This window comes from Pectinophora gossypiella, chromosome 8 (assembly GCF_024362695.1).
Source record: "Pectinophora gossypiella chromosome 8, ilPecGoss1.1, whole genome shotgun sequence".
Classification (NCBI taxonomy): Eukaryota; Metazoa; Arthropoda; class Insecta; order Lepidoptera; family Gelechiidae; genus Pectinophora; species Pectinophora gossypiella.
In genome coordinates, this window is record NC_065411.1 from 1,662,090 (window position 1) to 1,677,472 (window position 15,383).

Genomic DNA, 15,383 nt, shown 5'->3' on the forward strand with positions numbered 1-15,383 from the left:
TGTAAATATTTGAGCATTTGTTGCGTAAGATTCAAATTTTCCCTTAAGATAATATTGTCTTACACATATGTCCAATATTGGAAGCCAAGTCTAGCTGTGACGCAAGGTCCGCAAGCTCAATATGTACATTATGTATACAGAGTAAATAAGGATCAGCAACTTTCATTATGTAATAAAGTACGAGTTTTATGCTTTTTTAGGGTCCCGTAGTGATGACAAAACCAACTAAGTAATATCTTTTTCTTAATTAATGACAGGCTTAAAAGACTAATAGGCCAGAGCCGATAATCATTTTCAAAAAAAAAATCATAATTGTCTTTAAGGTGGTAACACGTTTCTGTAACGCTCAAACAGATACAAAACATACTTATACTTATTGAGTAAGATGTTTCGAGCTTCGGAAGGCACGCTAAGCCGTTGGTTCGCAGGCTACTAGCCTAAATACCTCCAACCCGCAGTGGAGCATCGAACCCAGGGTCCGGATCGTGAGCCCAGTGCTCAACCCCTAGACCAAGGAGGCCGTGGCCTTGTCTGATCATCACTAATTAACCTGTGGTAGCTTTGTAATTGGCGTTTGTTTACACATATAAATATCTACTTTGTAAAAGAGGCTGTAAGCTACCCGAATAAAATAAAATAAAAATAAAGAGCCACGCTCTTGTCGGTGTAGCATTCTCCATGCTACTTTTATAGGGAAAAATAGGGCAGTGGGTTCCCTCTTGCCTTGCTTTCGTGGCATTGTTTAAAGAGGGATAATGCACTTATGATGAGTTGCTAGTAGTTGTCTTCCGACGATTTGTATTAGGGATGTGGCGTTCTGTATATACCACACAGACTGGCTAATCGTTTCAACACGATAGAAAAGCAGTGCCTAAAGGGTTTCTGTGGAAAGAAACACTTACCTATACTTCATCGTCATCATCATCTCCCTAGCATTATCCCGTTTCTCACAGGGCCCGTTTACCTAACCTAAAAATTTGACAGGTCCGGTTTTTTACAGAAGCGACTGCCTGTCTGACGTTCCAACCCGCGAAGAGAAAACCAGCTCAATACAGGTTAAGTCACATACCTCCGAAAATGCATTTCTTGGGAATGTGGGTTTCCTCACGATGTTTTCCTTCACCGCTGAGCGCGTGATAAACATTTATGAGTCAAACATGAATTCGAAAACAAATTCGACAATAATTGGTTTAAGCTGCTGGATTCGAACCTGCGACTTCAAAGTGAGAGGCAAGCGTTCTACCAACTGGACTACCACGGCTTATCTATACTTACGGAACCCTTTAAACCTACCTAAACATAACATGTGACCGGGATTTGGAGTTCCGTGTCAAGTAAGATACCAGGAAACGCAGAAATTGCAGTTTATGACGTAAAACTAACTGGTTAAACACATTGCCACATAACCTACCTTGTAATGCGACATCCTAAAAACATCGTATCGAAGAGTATCCATGTCATAATAACATTAGCTCACGACTATATTCACAAATGGGATAGTCAGTGGTACAATCATCTCAAGAACTAAGTAGGTAAGTACCCACACCACTAACTAACTAAGAACAACTAAGTACACTAAGTGAACTAAGTATCTACTATCTACCCACACCTCACCGAGCTTTCTGTTAGACCAACGTGATAGATGTTTTTTTTTTGTTTTGGTTTTCCCCGAAGGGTAAGGCAAAGGGAACCATGTCCATACAGCCATGTCTTACGTATTTTTTTTCTTGATGATTAATGAAATGATGAAAGGTGATGATGATGAAACCTTAGCCCCCACCCTCGGAGTAGACTCCTACTCCGAACCCCAAACGAATTAACTCAAAAGTCCGCATAAACTTTAGAGTTATGAAGCTTCCTGGCACGAAGCGAAAATAGGCAGATACACTTTGTTTATTGAATACTCCGATATAATAACACTCGCGAATGTCTTCCGACTAACTTAATGCGATCATTAACCACAAAACACCACTTCGTATTAATTATTTAGATTATTCAATGCAACTGTCCCGTTCCCGTTTCCCGCCAAAAAGCCACGTGATAGATGATAAGCCGTATCGTCGTCTATAATAGTCGAACCAACTGTGTTAATGAAAATAGTTGATTAGCAGAATTGAATGATCTACAACCGACTTTTTTCGACACATTTTTGCCCGTGACTACCTATATTGGATTAAATAAATCGGCGAAAAAGGAAAATTTTGCTTTTACGTATGTTATAAGTAGTTCCAATTTTGTGTAAGAGCCTTCCTAACCTAACTTATTATCTCCTTACCTACTTCATAGAGAGGGGTTTATAATGTCCCTTCGTAAAAGTTTAAAACAATAGAAAATAGTAAAGGAACTAACCTGATAATTTCCATGATAACGTTGTATTTGTGTATTTCCAATCAACTCAGTACTTAAATTCCATTATTTACATTACACTTTTTTAAAATGCTGATTATATCTAATTGAAACAAACAAATTATTTTCCTTTTAGAAGCTCACTTCATTTGTTTTCTTTTTTACTAAAAATCGAAAATAGAATCCTTGGCCACAAACAAAGCGCGCGAAGTTTACTTTTTAATTTCGGCAAGGTTTTTTATGAGGCCAGTTACGTATCTCTTCCGATAACAGTTCCCGATACCAAGGAGCTCTGGACGTGCCGCCAGGCGCCATAGGACTAGCTGTTACATAACGTCGGAGGCTGGAGCGATTAAAGTACTGTTATAAGACCTCGGTGCGAACGATGATCTTTCGTTCGCGTGCTTGTTTTGCCGCAAAATGAGCTTTTGGGCGGATTTACACCGGCGCGAACTTTCACACGAGCTTTTGGGAAAGTATAGTTTCAAAACTTTAGTTTCTTAATTTTTATATAAAAAAGGAAGGCAAATTAAATATATTTGGCTACTTAAAATATTGAAGCTAAAATATTAATTTTAACCCGTTGCGATTAAATACAATTTTGACATTATTTTAGTATAGGCAAGCAGCATCACATTTTTTGTATATAATATTATTATATTATATATTTATTATTAGTTCTCCATTGCTAAAAGTAGCCTATCCGTGATCGAATAGTTTACAACCAGCGATAAAAGCAGTTTCTATTATTTATGTGACACGAATATTCGTACACTAGTAACAGTGTAAGTAGCAGCTAATCGCCGTGGGCGAAAATGATTACGGCGGAGCGCCGGCACCTACACCGGACATCAGCTATTTTGACGAGCACGGTTAAAGACCTCACACAAAAACAACATAAGAAAATACTGACAGGCTTCGACAGGATAGTGACAGTGCCTGTTGACATAGGTTCCGTAGGAAATTGAATGTTTTATGTATAGTTCGAAATCTTGAATGATTTATCATTTCTTATCAGGCATTATAAAAGTTAACGACCGACCATAACATAACATCTTTGTCAGATCAATTAATGTGGAAATAAAAAAATGAGGAATTTGCATCATAAAATTAGCTAGTTACAAACTAATAAATATATATTCATAAATTCACACCTATTTCTCATAGGGGTATGCAGATACTATAGAAATTTGCTTCGATTCTGACATACTTCTTATACTTCCTCCTCATTCATCATTTTTTTCATACACTGAACAATCATATTAGCTACTAATATTGTTGATAAAAATAACATTGAATGTTATGTAAATGCTATGAAAGGTGAAGAATTTAAATAAGTTATGTAGGAAATATTTAACTACCTACTTACCTATATCTTCGCTGTTGATAGACTGGTCCTTATCGAGCACTTTCCTGTCAATGGTGACTTTTTCAGCGGATCCCTAAACTCACGGCTAGAATTTGTCATTTTTGTTTCTCCAAAATGATTTGTTACCGCAATCAGCTCAAATGTTCAAATCGGAGTCGTTATACTTTATACTTTTTTCTATAAATCTTTTTTTAGGGCATTGACTTTACATTACACAGCCAAGCATTGTCATCTTTTACTTATCTTTAATCTACATTGTTGTGTAGTTAAGTGGTATGATCGATAGATTACCTTATTATTTATTAGGTTTATTATTTTATGAACACTAATCATGTCTAAAATGCGACATGGAAGCAATTCATCTAAAAAGCAATATTGCAATTCGATATTTGCGAAAAATAAGATGAATTAAGTCGCGCCCCCTATTATAACGGACTTAAACATATCTTGATAGGAGTGGGTGTCATCATCACCAGCCCATTAACGTCCTACTGCTGGGGCACGGGCCTTCCCTATGGATGGATAGGGAGATCGGGCCTTAAACCACCACGCGGGCCCAGTGCGGATTGGTGGTTATTAATGACTGCTGATGCAGCCGGGACTAACGGCCTAACGTGCCTTCCGAAGCACGGAGGAGCTCGAGATTATTATTTTTTGTGGTCGCCCATCCTATGACCGGCCTTTGCGAAAGTTGTTTAACTTCAACAATCGCAGACCGAGCGCGTTTACCGCTGCGCCACCGAGCTCCTCCTGGGCAGTGGGTGTATATACTACCTATACATCAGCCTACCCCTTTGTGGGTACAGGCGTGATGCTATCTTAACTATGAAATACAAATCCTGGACACAATACCAACGCTGAATTTCTATCGTCCTATAACAATTATAGCATCCTATTAGTGATGCAACACCATAGCGTCCTCAAGGTAGATTGCGACAACGTAACTACGTGGATACCTACGTGACGTGACCGTATATCACGGGTGCATGACTGACCCAGGCCTCATTTGGGCTACTTGACACATAATGATGACACTTCGCAACGAATACAATTAAGCGTGAATAGGTAAGAAAGTATCTATATAAGCTCAGTCCATATTTATACATGTTTTATTATAAGCATTATAACAGCCGGCTCACGATCTGGAGGTCCGGGTTCGATTCCCGATGGGGACATTGTCGAAATCACTTTGTGAGACCGTCCTTTGGTTGGTAAGGACTTTTCAGGCTTGAATCACCTGATTGTCCGAAAAAGTAAGTTGATTCCGTGCTTCGGAGGGCACGTTAAGCTGTTGGTCCCGGCTATTAGCCGTAAAAACACCTCCACCAACCCGCAGTGGAGCAGCGTGGTGGAGTATGCTCCATACCCTCTCCGGTTGATTGAGAGGAGGCCTGTGCCCAGCAGTGGGACGTATATTATAGGCTATTTATGTTATGTAGGTAAGAAAGAAATGATCAGTCCATCCGCCCATGGTATAGGGTAAAAGAGGGTAATGGGGGTCACTTAATAGAGAACTCAAATAAAATTTTAATTATAAAGAAAGTATTTATTGCAACCGCCTTTAAACATAATTTACTTATTGAACTATCGTTAGAGATAAATTTCAGTCACTTTGGTAATCAACTTCGGAAATTATAAAAGTTTAAAAAAAAAACAGATGTCACTCCCATTACACCAACGTAGGGGTAATGGTGATCACTCTGGGGGCAATCATAACCTTCAGCTGACTCCCATCCAGTGCACTCCGCGTGAGCCCATAGCCCACACGAGTTACACCTGTACCACATCTCATTGTTTCTTCCGAATTCATCGCATACTAGGCATCTGTTTCCAGCATCTTCTACGTCATCATCCTCATCGTCCTGGCATAACTCGTCAGTGCCAACTTCTGATACAGAAGTTTCGTTCTGTTCTTGTAATACTATTTGTAATAATAAGTAGTAATATATTTTTTTACTTACAGTTTTAATATTTTTTATATAATTATGTGACAAGTACTAGTAATTAAACGCATAAAAGTCAGTAATTCACTTAATTTTCAATAATAAAATTTACGTCCTTGGAATGTTGGAGATATCAATTTAATGGTAACATTTACGTCATCAATGGGCTAGCAATAGCGTCTTGTCATAGGATTGAGCATACCTGGGGGGTTAAAAAGGCCACATCTAAATCATCTAAGAAAGCAATATTGCAGTTTGACATTTGCGCATGTAAAAGTAAGTGCGCAATGCAAACACTGCAAAACACGGGATATCAATGAGAGACTTTCCAGGCAACATTCACCAAAAACAGTATGGATGACGTTATTCAGCTTTAACGTGATATTTTCTCATTACTCGGAATTATACCAAAATACAGAGTAATGGAATGTCAGAAGCATAATTATATCAAAAAATATTGCACACATGCTAAAGTAGGTAGGTAAAAAAAAGGTAATAATAAATATAAACAATTTTATTTCAAAAATACAAATTAATTAGCTTTTGATCCTAATACACTGGCCAACCACTGGCTCTTTTTATTTTAGAAAATATAAATGTATAAAAATATGTAACTCTACGTATGTACTTAATACATCTTAGGTAAATATCAAGAAATAATTGTTGAGTATTAAAAACCTTAGAATCTATTTATTTTTGCCCAATTTTACAGCTTTGAATATTTGTATGCTCGCAAAATGTGAATCGAAATATGAATATAAAATATCTCTAAAAAAAACTCTATAAAAATATTATAACAAATCACAGACGTAATATATTTCAAAATATCAATCGAAAAATATGAGACAGAATAATTCTATTTCTTAAATAAAATAAATCCCAAAATTAAAAAAAAAAAAAAACATTAAAATACTTTTTGAATTTATAACGTTGAAACAAATATTATAGCTATGCTGCTATTTATAATGAAAAAGATATTATTAAGAATAGAAAAATAATAATTATTTATTATGAAAAATAAATTCTATTATAGTTTAACATCTATCTAAAAATCGTATTTATGGACATTAGTCTGTCTTCCGAGATCACACCTTAGCTTCCATTATTTTTCTTATCACATTTTCAATGCCTGCAACAAAATTAAAATAAATAAATGTTTAGCGCCATCTTTCAAAAGCAGCGAGAACCTATCAAATAATTACGTAACGAACAACTAGATGGCGGTAGTAAATAAGTACGGTACAGCGCCATCTGTGCAATCTATGTCATACTACATTCACAACGTCTCGTCGGTAAAATATGCTTCTTACACCTCGACCACAGAGACGATGGTGACCGCCATCTATTATGGTTTAAGTGGAAAAAATGATATCCTCTACCTGCGGCAAGATGGCGCTAATGCGTCCGCCGGACCTCGCGTTCCGGCTTCTCCTGGCGTTTGTAGCTGAGGTCATTGATCGAAGTCACGCTGCCAAAGAGTACTTTCGCCGTCACTTGCTGCGGACAAGCAAAACGTTTGCATCAGTGGTTTGCGTTTGCGTTTGATGCGCTATGTAATTAGGGCATCGATTACAGGCTAAACTGAAACGTGCATCGTTTGTCATGCAGACTTGAGAGTAGGTAGAAGGATGGTAGGTATCTAATACGACAATAGACAGTCACTTTTGGGAATTCTATTAAGTAGCTATTAATATAGAAATAGAATAGAAAGTTATATTGGTTATTTTCAAACCTTCTTCTGTTCTTCTATCGTGTGGATTGTGAGGTGGAATACCAACCCCATCAATCCTGGTGTCAGGGTTATTATTGAGCTGCCATAGGCCCCACATGACTCATGTAACGATTACGTACTTACATCAGTAAGTAACAATCGGGACCAACGATTTAACGTGCCTTCTTACTTTGTTATTTTCAAATATGTACTAAATAAAGTTGTACTACCTACAACTCTTTTTTAACGTTGCCTCCACTACAGAGGCAAGTGTAACGAACTAAATAAGGGTAAAACGGAGTAACAAAAGGTAAAGACAGGTAGGTACCTAGTGCTTGAATTTTACTTTATAGGTAGATAGGTACCTAGATTACTTATTTTACTTAGAATTAGTTCAATGTTGGTCTTATTTTATTGACTTTTTATGATGGGTTTTAATTACTTTGGTCGTCGTACTGAACACAGGACTTAGAAGCGTCTTTAAAAATGAAGGGCATTTGCGAAAGTTTCAAATGAATAAACAAATTAACCTCCTTTTTTCTTCGATACAGGGTAAAAATAATTATGACTAGTTACGAAAAAATAATTATGACTAGTTACGAATGCTTTTTCTATACTGTGTATGTTTTTAGAATTTAACAGTCTATTAGGTATTTAGGTAGATAGGTATCTACCTTACCACTGCTCGGTAAATGCCCCCCAAAGTCTTGAGACATTTAAAAAGTTAGCTCGACTTGACCGGGAATAACGAAACCTTTAACTTTGCCTCCCGAACTTTGATTTGGTTGTGTCTAGTAATACCACAGAAAAATATGCAAAATTTCGTTAATAAAAGTTGGATAACAAGCGTCTATCGCAGTCGGCCAATCTGGAAAGCAAAGAGAGGTTCCTTCTGCTTAATAAAAGGGAGAACATAAATTTTTAGGCGTATCCCCACTTGCAAACGAAGTCTTTCATTTTCTTTACATAGTACAGTGTACATAACATAGAGCTGGCAACGTCGCATTTTACATTTTTTACCTGCTTTTCGGCGCCTTAAAGTAAAAACCTCGTAAGTGCATTTTTGGTCAAAATAAAGTTCATTCATATAGCTTAATTAGAATGACAGCAGGACAGATATACAGGATGTTAGTGACATCGTAACGAAAACTTTAAGGGGTGATTGAGGCCATGATTCTAGTGACACCGTAACGAATACTGAGGGGGATGGTTCCGACCATGATTCTGAGATGATATCAAGTGGAATTTTCCGTCGCAAAAGTATGGAATTGAAAATAATAAAAAAATACAAACATTTTCAGGATGATTCAGACTGAAAATTCCACTTGATAACAACTCAAAATCATGGTCGGAAACATCCCCCTCAGTATTTGTTACGGTGACACTAACACCCATACCTACTTGTATGGCTACCGTATGTACTTGTGTGTGTAAGTGACATCGTAACGAATACTGAGGGGGATGATTCAGCTGATTATTCTGAGTTAATATCAAGTGGAATTTCCATCGCAAAAGTATAGAATTGAAAATAATTTAAAAAAAAATCATGAATTTTGCGACGAAAAATTCCACTTGATATTAACTCAGAATCATGGTCTGAATCATCCCTCTAAGTATTCGTTACGATGTCACTAACACCCTGTATAGTATACTGCTTTGTGCGAAAGAGATACAAAGTCTTGTTCCTTTTGTCTCCTGCTGTTTTACATAGGCCTAAGTTGTTTTTGTAAATGAAAACTCGTAACGCAATAATTTAATTAGGGGTAAACAGCTATAAAAGGTAAGTAGGCCTTTTTTTAGTTGTACTTGGAGTGAATCTAGCATGTGTATTATAAAATTTGTAAAAAAATCACTTTAGTTTTATTTCGTTATATATAAATCACAATATACTTATGTCGTAATTAAATGTGATTTTTTGTAAAAATACACTTACAAGGTTTTTACTCCGGCGACATCATAGAAAATTTCATCCAGTTTTTGAAAAATGTTTTTCTGATAATCAACTAAAAGTTTATGAATTTCCAATATCGTTATCGTAAGACTCCAGACCTGTTTTTTTAGGGCAAAGTAAACGAATTGGTGGGAATAGGTATCGAAGTCTTGAGCCTAATATTATGATAAGGTGGCGGTTTTCTAGTCAAGAAAAATGAACTGTGTTTCACAGTGCTTTTATTTATGATATTGATGTAGAAAACTTCGATATTCGAAGTTTGGCTAATATATTTTCTATTAATGAAGAATGTAGTGTTTATTTTATTTATTTATTTATTTATTTATTTCAAATCGGGAAACAAACAGCTTAAATAACAATTTAAAAAAATGCAAATATATACATATTTATATATATATATATATTTTAATTTTATTATTATTATTTATTTTTATTTATTTATTTGGCCAACCAACGGCAAGTACACTGATACATGGTTACAGTTTGCAGTTAATACATATATAAAAAACTCAGCGCCTCGCCACTTACAGGTGGACACAACATGATACATATTATGTGCTATCTCAGCTAAAACGTAAAAAGATAACGTCGCCTGACGAAAAAAAAACCACGTAAGCACTTTTTTGCATAATTAAAAATCAAATTCTGTGAGTTAAAAAGGACATTTTGAAGCAATTGATCTAAAAAGCAATATTGCTATAATATGTAATTTTTTGACATTGCGCAATTCCTTTTATCAAATCAAATACACATGAATACAGTACATACAACTTGGGTGGCCTTATTGCTCTAGAGCATCTAAATATATAAAAGGAGAAACTGACTGACTGACATATCAACGCACAGCCTAAACGGCTAAACGGAGGCACTTGAAATTTAGAAGGGACGTAGCTTAGGTACCGTAGAGGTGCACTAAGAAAGGAATTCCCAAAATTCCCACGGGAACGGGAATTAGTGGGAAAATCCTTCCACGCGGACGAAGTCGCGGGCAAAACCTAGTCTATTATATGCGCAAATGTCAAATTGCAACATTGCTTTGCAAGAATTGCTTCAATGCGGCCTTTTTGCGTCCCCCAGTCCCCTCCCCCCAGAATGTGATTTTTATTTATCAAACCGTGGCAACAGACATAAAATTAATGACATATGTATGAGACCAACTTTAAAACGATCTCCACGGTGCCGTTTCATTGACATAAACATTCCGCTCCAGTTTTCAACCTGTTTCGATCGAATTCCCCAAAACAGTCTTCACAAACACGTTCCATGGTTATTTTTTTTTTAATTTCTTCCAAGAATTTGTAATCTACTTTCATTCAGAGCCCTCAGCGGAATTGCAATTTAAGGTAATTTTTTTTTATTTTTATACATAATATAATATAAGCCTTAGTACGCAAAACGTCATTGAGACATTTCATCTAAAAAGCAATTTTGCTATTTGTCATTTATTCTACATAACGCAATCCCTAAAGTGACTTTTTATAGAATGGATGACGACGATTTGCAATGTGGATCATTTAATATTAAGTACGTTGATCCACCTAAAGTACGTAGGATCTTTATTTGTCCCTCCCCTCAGTATTAAAACATGACGAAAGTTAGCATTCAGTGTTCTCAAGTATCAAATTATTTGTTGCTGCCTTCTTAAATATAATTATTTAATGTAGAGCGACTTACGATCGAAAATTGATAGGTACTTATGTGGACCACTTGTCAAGATTTTAAATCTTAAACGTGTTTCTGCAAGCCTTATTTGGATGGGCTTTAATTTAACAACATAAAGTAACATAGCATCTCGCCTGTATCCCCGAAGGGGTAGGCAGAGGTCAATAGTAGTACGGTCACGAGCATTAATATGTATACACTTTGATACCATGTCACATTAACTTTTTTGACAAATTGAACTGTAAGTCTCATTAAATGTCAAATATGTTAGTGCGACAGAGTCCTAAAGTGGGTACATTATATTGCTCATGACTGTACATATACACACTCCTCGCCAGCTATGTTTAAGTCCCATGTAATAGGGGCGATCCCATTGGCATTAACCGGGTAGAAATCATGGAAAATATGTGATATAAATTATCATAGATCTAAACATGAATTCAATCTAATAAAGTCGAATTGAGTCGAAGTTTAGAGCCACATATAAAAATGTGCTTTCAAAACGTCATGTAATTTTTGCTGTGCGAATTTTTATACAAGTTTATTTTAATATTACCTCTCTTTCTCTATTTAAGAGCTGCCCTCTTGTCGGTGGAGTAATCGCCATTCCTCTCTTCTTCCCGCCAAATCCGTTACCTCCTGATACGACACGACCTGTACCTTCTCTTTTATTTGTTTCATAAATGTTATCCTAGGTCTACCACTTCCTCTCTTCCCTTCAGTTTTTCCTTCTATAATGTTTGTTATAAATGAATCGTGTCGTATCAGGTGGCCAATCATATTTCCTCTCCGGTTCTCTATAGTCTTTAATATGGTTCTCTCTTCTTCAACTCCTCCTCTTCTTCCTCAATATTACCTGACTGTGTTTTATTCAATACTAATGCTGAAACTAAATAATGTCACCCAACATTTGTTTAATAGAATTATGGATAAGCAGAAGTGATCTAAAAATATCAATACGAGTTTATTATAAAAAAATAATATTAATTTTGACTGGACTAATTACGTAAGTAGAATGTCCCGCAAAATCCCACCTGCAATATGACAAAGGAATGATATTCCAATATTAATAATATGAAATATATTTCCAACAGCCGTGCCGGCAAGAATTTCAATGACATAAGCTGAAATGCGATTTCGAAACGAGTTTAATATTTAATTGCTAAATTAAACGCCACATTTTTTCACACACGCACGCCATTCTTTTTTTAATTACCTTGCATGGATTGGGTACTAGATTATTTGGTTCTGATTGTTTGCCAAATCAGGTTTTTGGAAAGTATTATCATGGTGAAATGTTAGAATGATAGTTGCTAGCTGCTGAACAGGAGGTCTAAAAAGGCCATATTGAAGCAGTTCATAATTTACCTTGAACAGTTTAAAGAAAACTTTGTAAAAAAGGGTAAGGTTAGTGATTATTTAGAAAATATGCATATGTATTATAATGGATTAACTGTCTGGGAACTGACATTAGGCAGCCAAATTACTAAATTGTATAACAATATTAATTTTATGTTTTTTTTTTTGAGGAACGATTAGGCCCTTGTGACGAGGATTTTCTTTCAACTTCTTTTCCCCGGCTATACAGGTTGTGAGAAGCTGCAGTAGTTTTAGTCGGATGAGACGTTCGTTATGTAAAAAATGACGATTCAACATGTTACATACTAAATAAAGGTATTTTTTTATTTGAATTTAAATCAATATTCCTATTTGACATTTGCGCATTTAAAAGTAAGTGCGCAATATCAACAATGGTCAAAAAGCGTTTTCGCTGTTTGAGATTAATTGCTTAGCCTTTTTATAGACCTCCATTAGGTTCATTTTTCTGTTATCTATCTTTCACACTGAGCCATTAATGGTACTATATCTCTGTCTTGCTGTCATTCTAATCATGTCATATTTAATGAGGTAAGTATAACTCTATATAGAGGTACAAGAGGGGTAGGCCAAGCCAAAACTTGTAGGTATAGGTACAAGCAGTCTTAGTCTTTTTCTGGCTTTGTCTAAGATAAGAAATATAACGGTAATCTAATACCTAAGAATTCAATAATACCTACTGGATATAATTTTCATTCTTTCTTTTTGTTACAGATATTGCTTTTCGCAGAAAAAATATTTGGCTAAGTTTCACTCCGCAAATAATATTGGCATAATTTTATTTCACAAATAGTTCACTTGCTGAAATCATAATGCGCATTTCGTTTAGCATATTTTCACTATATGCAAATTATCACCTCATAGACTTGGCATGTTGCTGATGGTAGAAATCACAGTTAATGTGATAATTTATGATAGTATCTAGCACTCGTCGGTTATCAGCATACTAACCTAGTCCTTATTATTTAAAAACGTTCTTTTCGTGACAGTAAATATTGTCACTCTTTGCGGATTCACATAAATAATACCAAATGTCAAAACAGCGTAGGTAACAAAAATATACGTACTGATTATTGTTGAAACAGATGACAGAATGATTTATGCAAAAAATTCGTTGACAATCAAAACATTTTGGGAAACGTCGTTCGGGTAATAAAATCCGGAAAAAGGGCGGCAGGTACATCCTTATTTTCTATAACTGCAACAAAATTCCTCCTGCCTTAAGCATTTCAAAAGCGCGGCTCAAAAAGCCTTTCTCCAATGCGATAAATGATAATGGGGTACCTACCTAATTGGACGACGTCGTTTATATCGGTGGTGATCCAATTTCTACCCTACCTATATGTACATATAATAATATAGTTGTTGGAAAGGAGAATGGTATGTATTTTGCAAGAGTTTAAAGCTTGATGCATTCAGAGGCGACATTTGGGGGAAGGGGGAGGGGGGGTTAGGTTAGTACCTACTTAATTAGTGTTGGACTACATAATTATACGCGTATAATGGTGCTAATTCCTGTAAATACCATCTAATTTTATTTTAAGTTATATCTGTCATTTTCTCATCCGCCGAAAAGGAAAGGGACGGGTAATCGACAAGCATAAAATTTATGGAACACACGTCAATTTTAAGCACAAATCTAAACCAACCGTCTAAAAATTTTACATCCGTCAATAACCCGACACAGTTAAGTAGACAGCACGTCAAACGGATTGCATACCAGGGACGTACCTTTTGATTCGCCCGGGTTATTCATTCATTCACTCATTCTTCCTAAAATTAAGAGCTGTGAATCATCCGTCCCTTTCCTTTTCGACGGATATGAAAATGACGGATATAACTTTAAATAAAATTAGGCGGTGTCTGCAGGAATCGGGGCCACTGTCGGCCAACTTCAACTTTATGGTTAATAACCCGACAGAATTAAGTTGACAGCACACGTCAAACGGTTTGCATACCAGCGGGATAATTAAGAGCTGTCGATCATCCGTCCCTTTCCTTTTCGGCGGATAAGAAAATGACGGGTATAACTTAAAGTAAAATTAGGAGGTGTCTGTAGGAATCGGGGCTATTAGCACCATTAAACAAAAGAGAACCGTATGTCATTTTAAAATCTAAACCACACCGTTTAACTATTTTACGCCTGGTAATATCCTCCTTAGGTGGATATGGTCATCCAATGGTGTTGATTCCAGTATACACCGTCTACACAAAACAGTATTGTATAGAGGGTGTTAGTGACATGGTAACGAAAACTTTAAGGGACAATTTCAGGCCATGATTCTGAGTTGATATCAAGTGGAATTTTCTGTCGCAAAATTCATGTTTTTTATGCGCCTTAATAATGAGCTGATGCACCCACTCAGTATTTGTTACGATGTCACTTACACCCCGTACAAGTATACAAGTGCGGAGTGTTAGTGACACCGTAACAAATACTGGGGGGGATGATTTAGACCATGATTCTAAGTTGATATTAACTGGTAATTCCTGTCGGAAAATACATGAAAATTATTTTCAGTTCCATACTTTTGCGACGGAAAATTCCACCTGATAACTTCTTAGAATAAAGGTCTGAATGATCCCTCAAAGTTTTAGTTACGATGTCACTAACACCCTGTATTTATGTATACCTCATTAATAAGCCTGATGAGTTGCAATCATAGTAGAACGCGAATTAGAAACGAATGCGCCGGAGCGTGTGTCCGCTTGGACGAAACAGGCGTGTTGTAACCAGAATAAGTATAATGTTTCTGTATCATTTGTGAATCACTATAGTATTTCTGAACTGTATATCTTACGTATGTACATAAAACCGACAGAGGGATTGTGTCCTCTAACATGATGGACTAATGTTATGGGCGATAGGCTGATCCCTTATTACCATAAGGTTTATCATATCCAGCTTACGACATCGTATCAACAGTGGCTGCAAGTTGTCTTTGATTTCTTGTGGCTCTGCCCACCCCATTAGGGATTACGGGCGTGAGTTTATGTATGTATGTATGTACATAAACTCACGCC

General features: G+C 36.2%; 1 protein-coding gene across 1 annotated transcript in view; it reads right to left on the bottom strand.

Moving 5' to 3' along the window:
- Positions 1-6,557: 6,557 nt before the first annotated feature.
- LOC126369010 (uncharacterized) overlaps positions 6,558-15,383 on the bottom strand; it is a 49,507-nt gene continuing 40,681 nt past the window's right edge. The window contains exons 3-4 of the mRNA XM_050013297.1: positions 7,038-7,155; positions 6,558-6,787 (exon numbers count right to left, since the gene is read on the bottom strand). Coding sequence (XP_049869254.1) covers positions 7,054-7,155 — 102 coding nt within the window. The 3' untranslated portion in view covers positions 6,558-6,787; positions 7,038-7,053. The remainder of the gene's footprint in view (positions 6,788-7,037; positions 7,156-15,383) is intronic.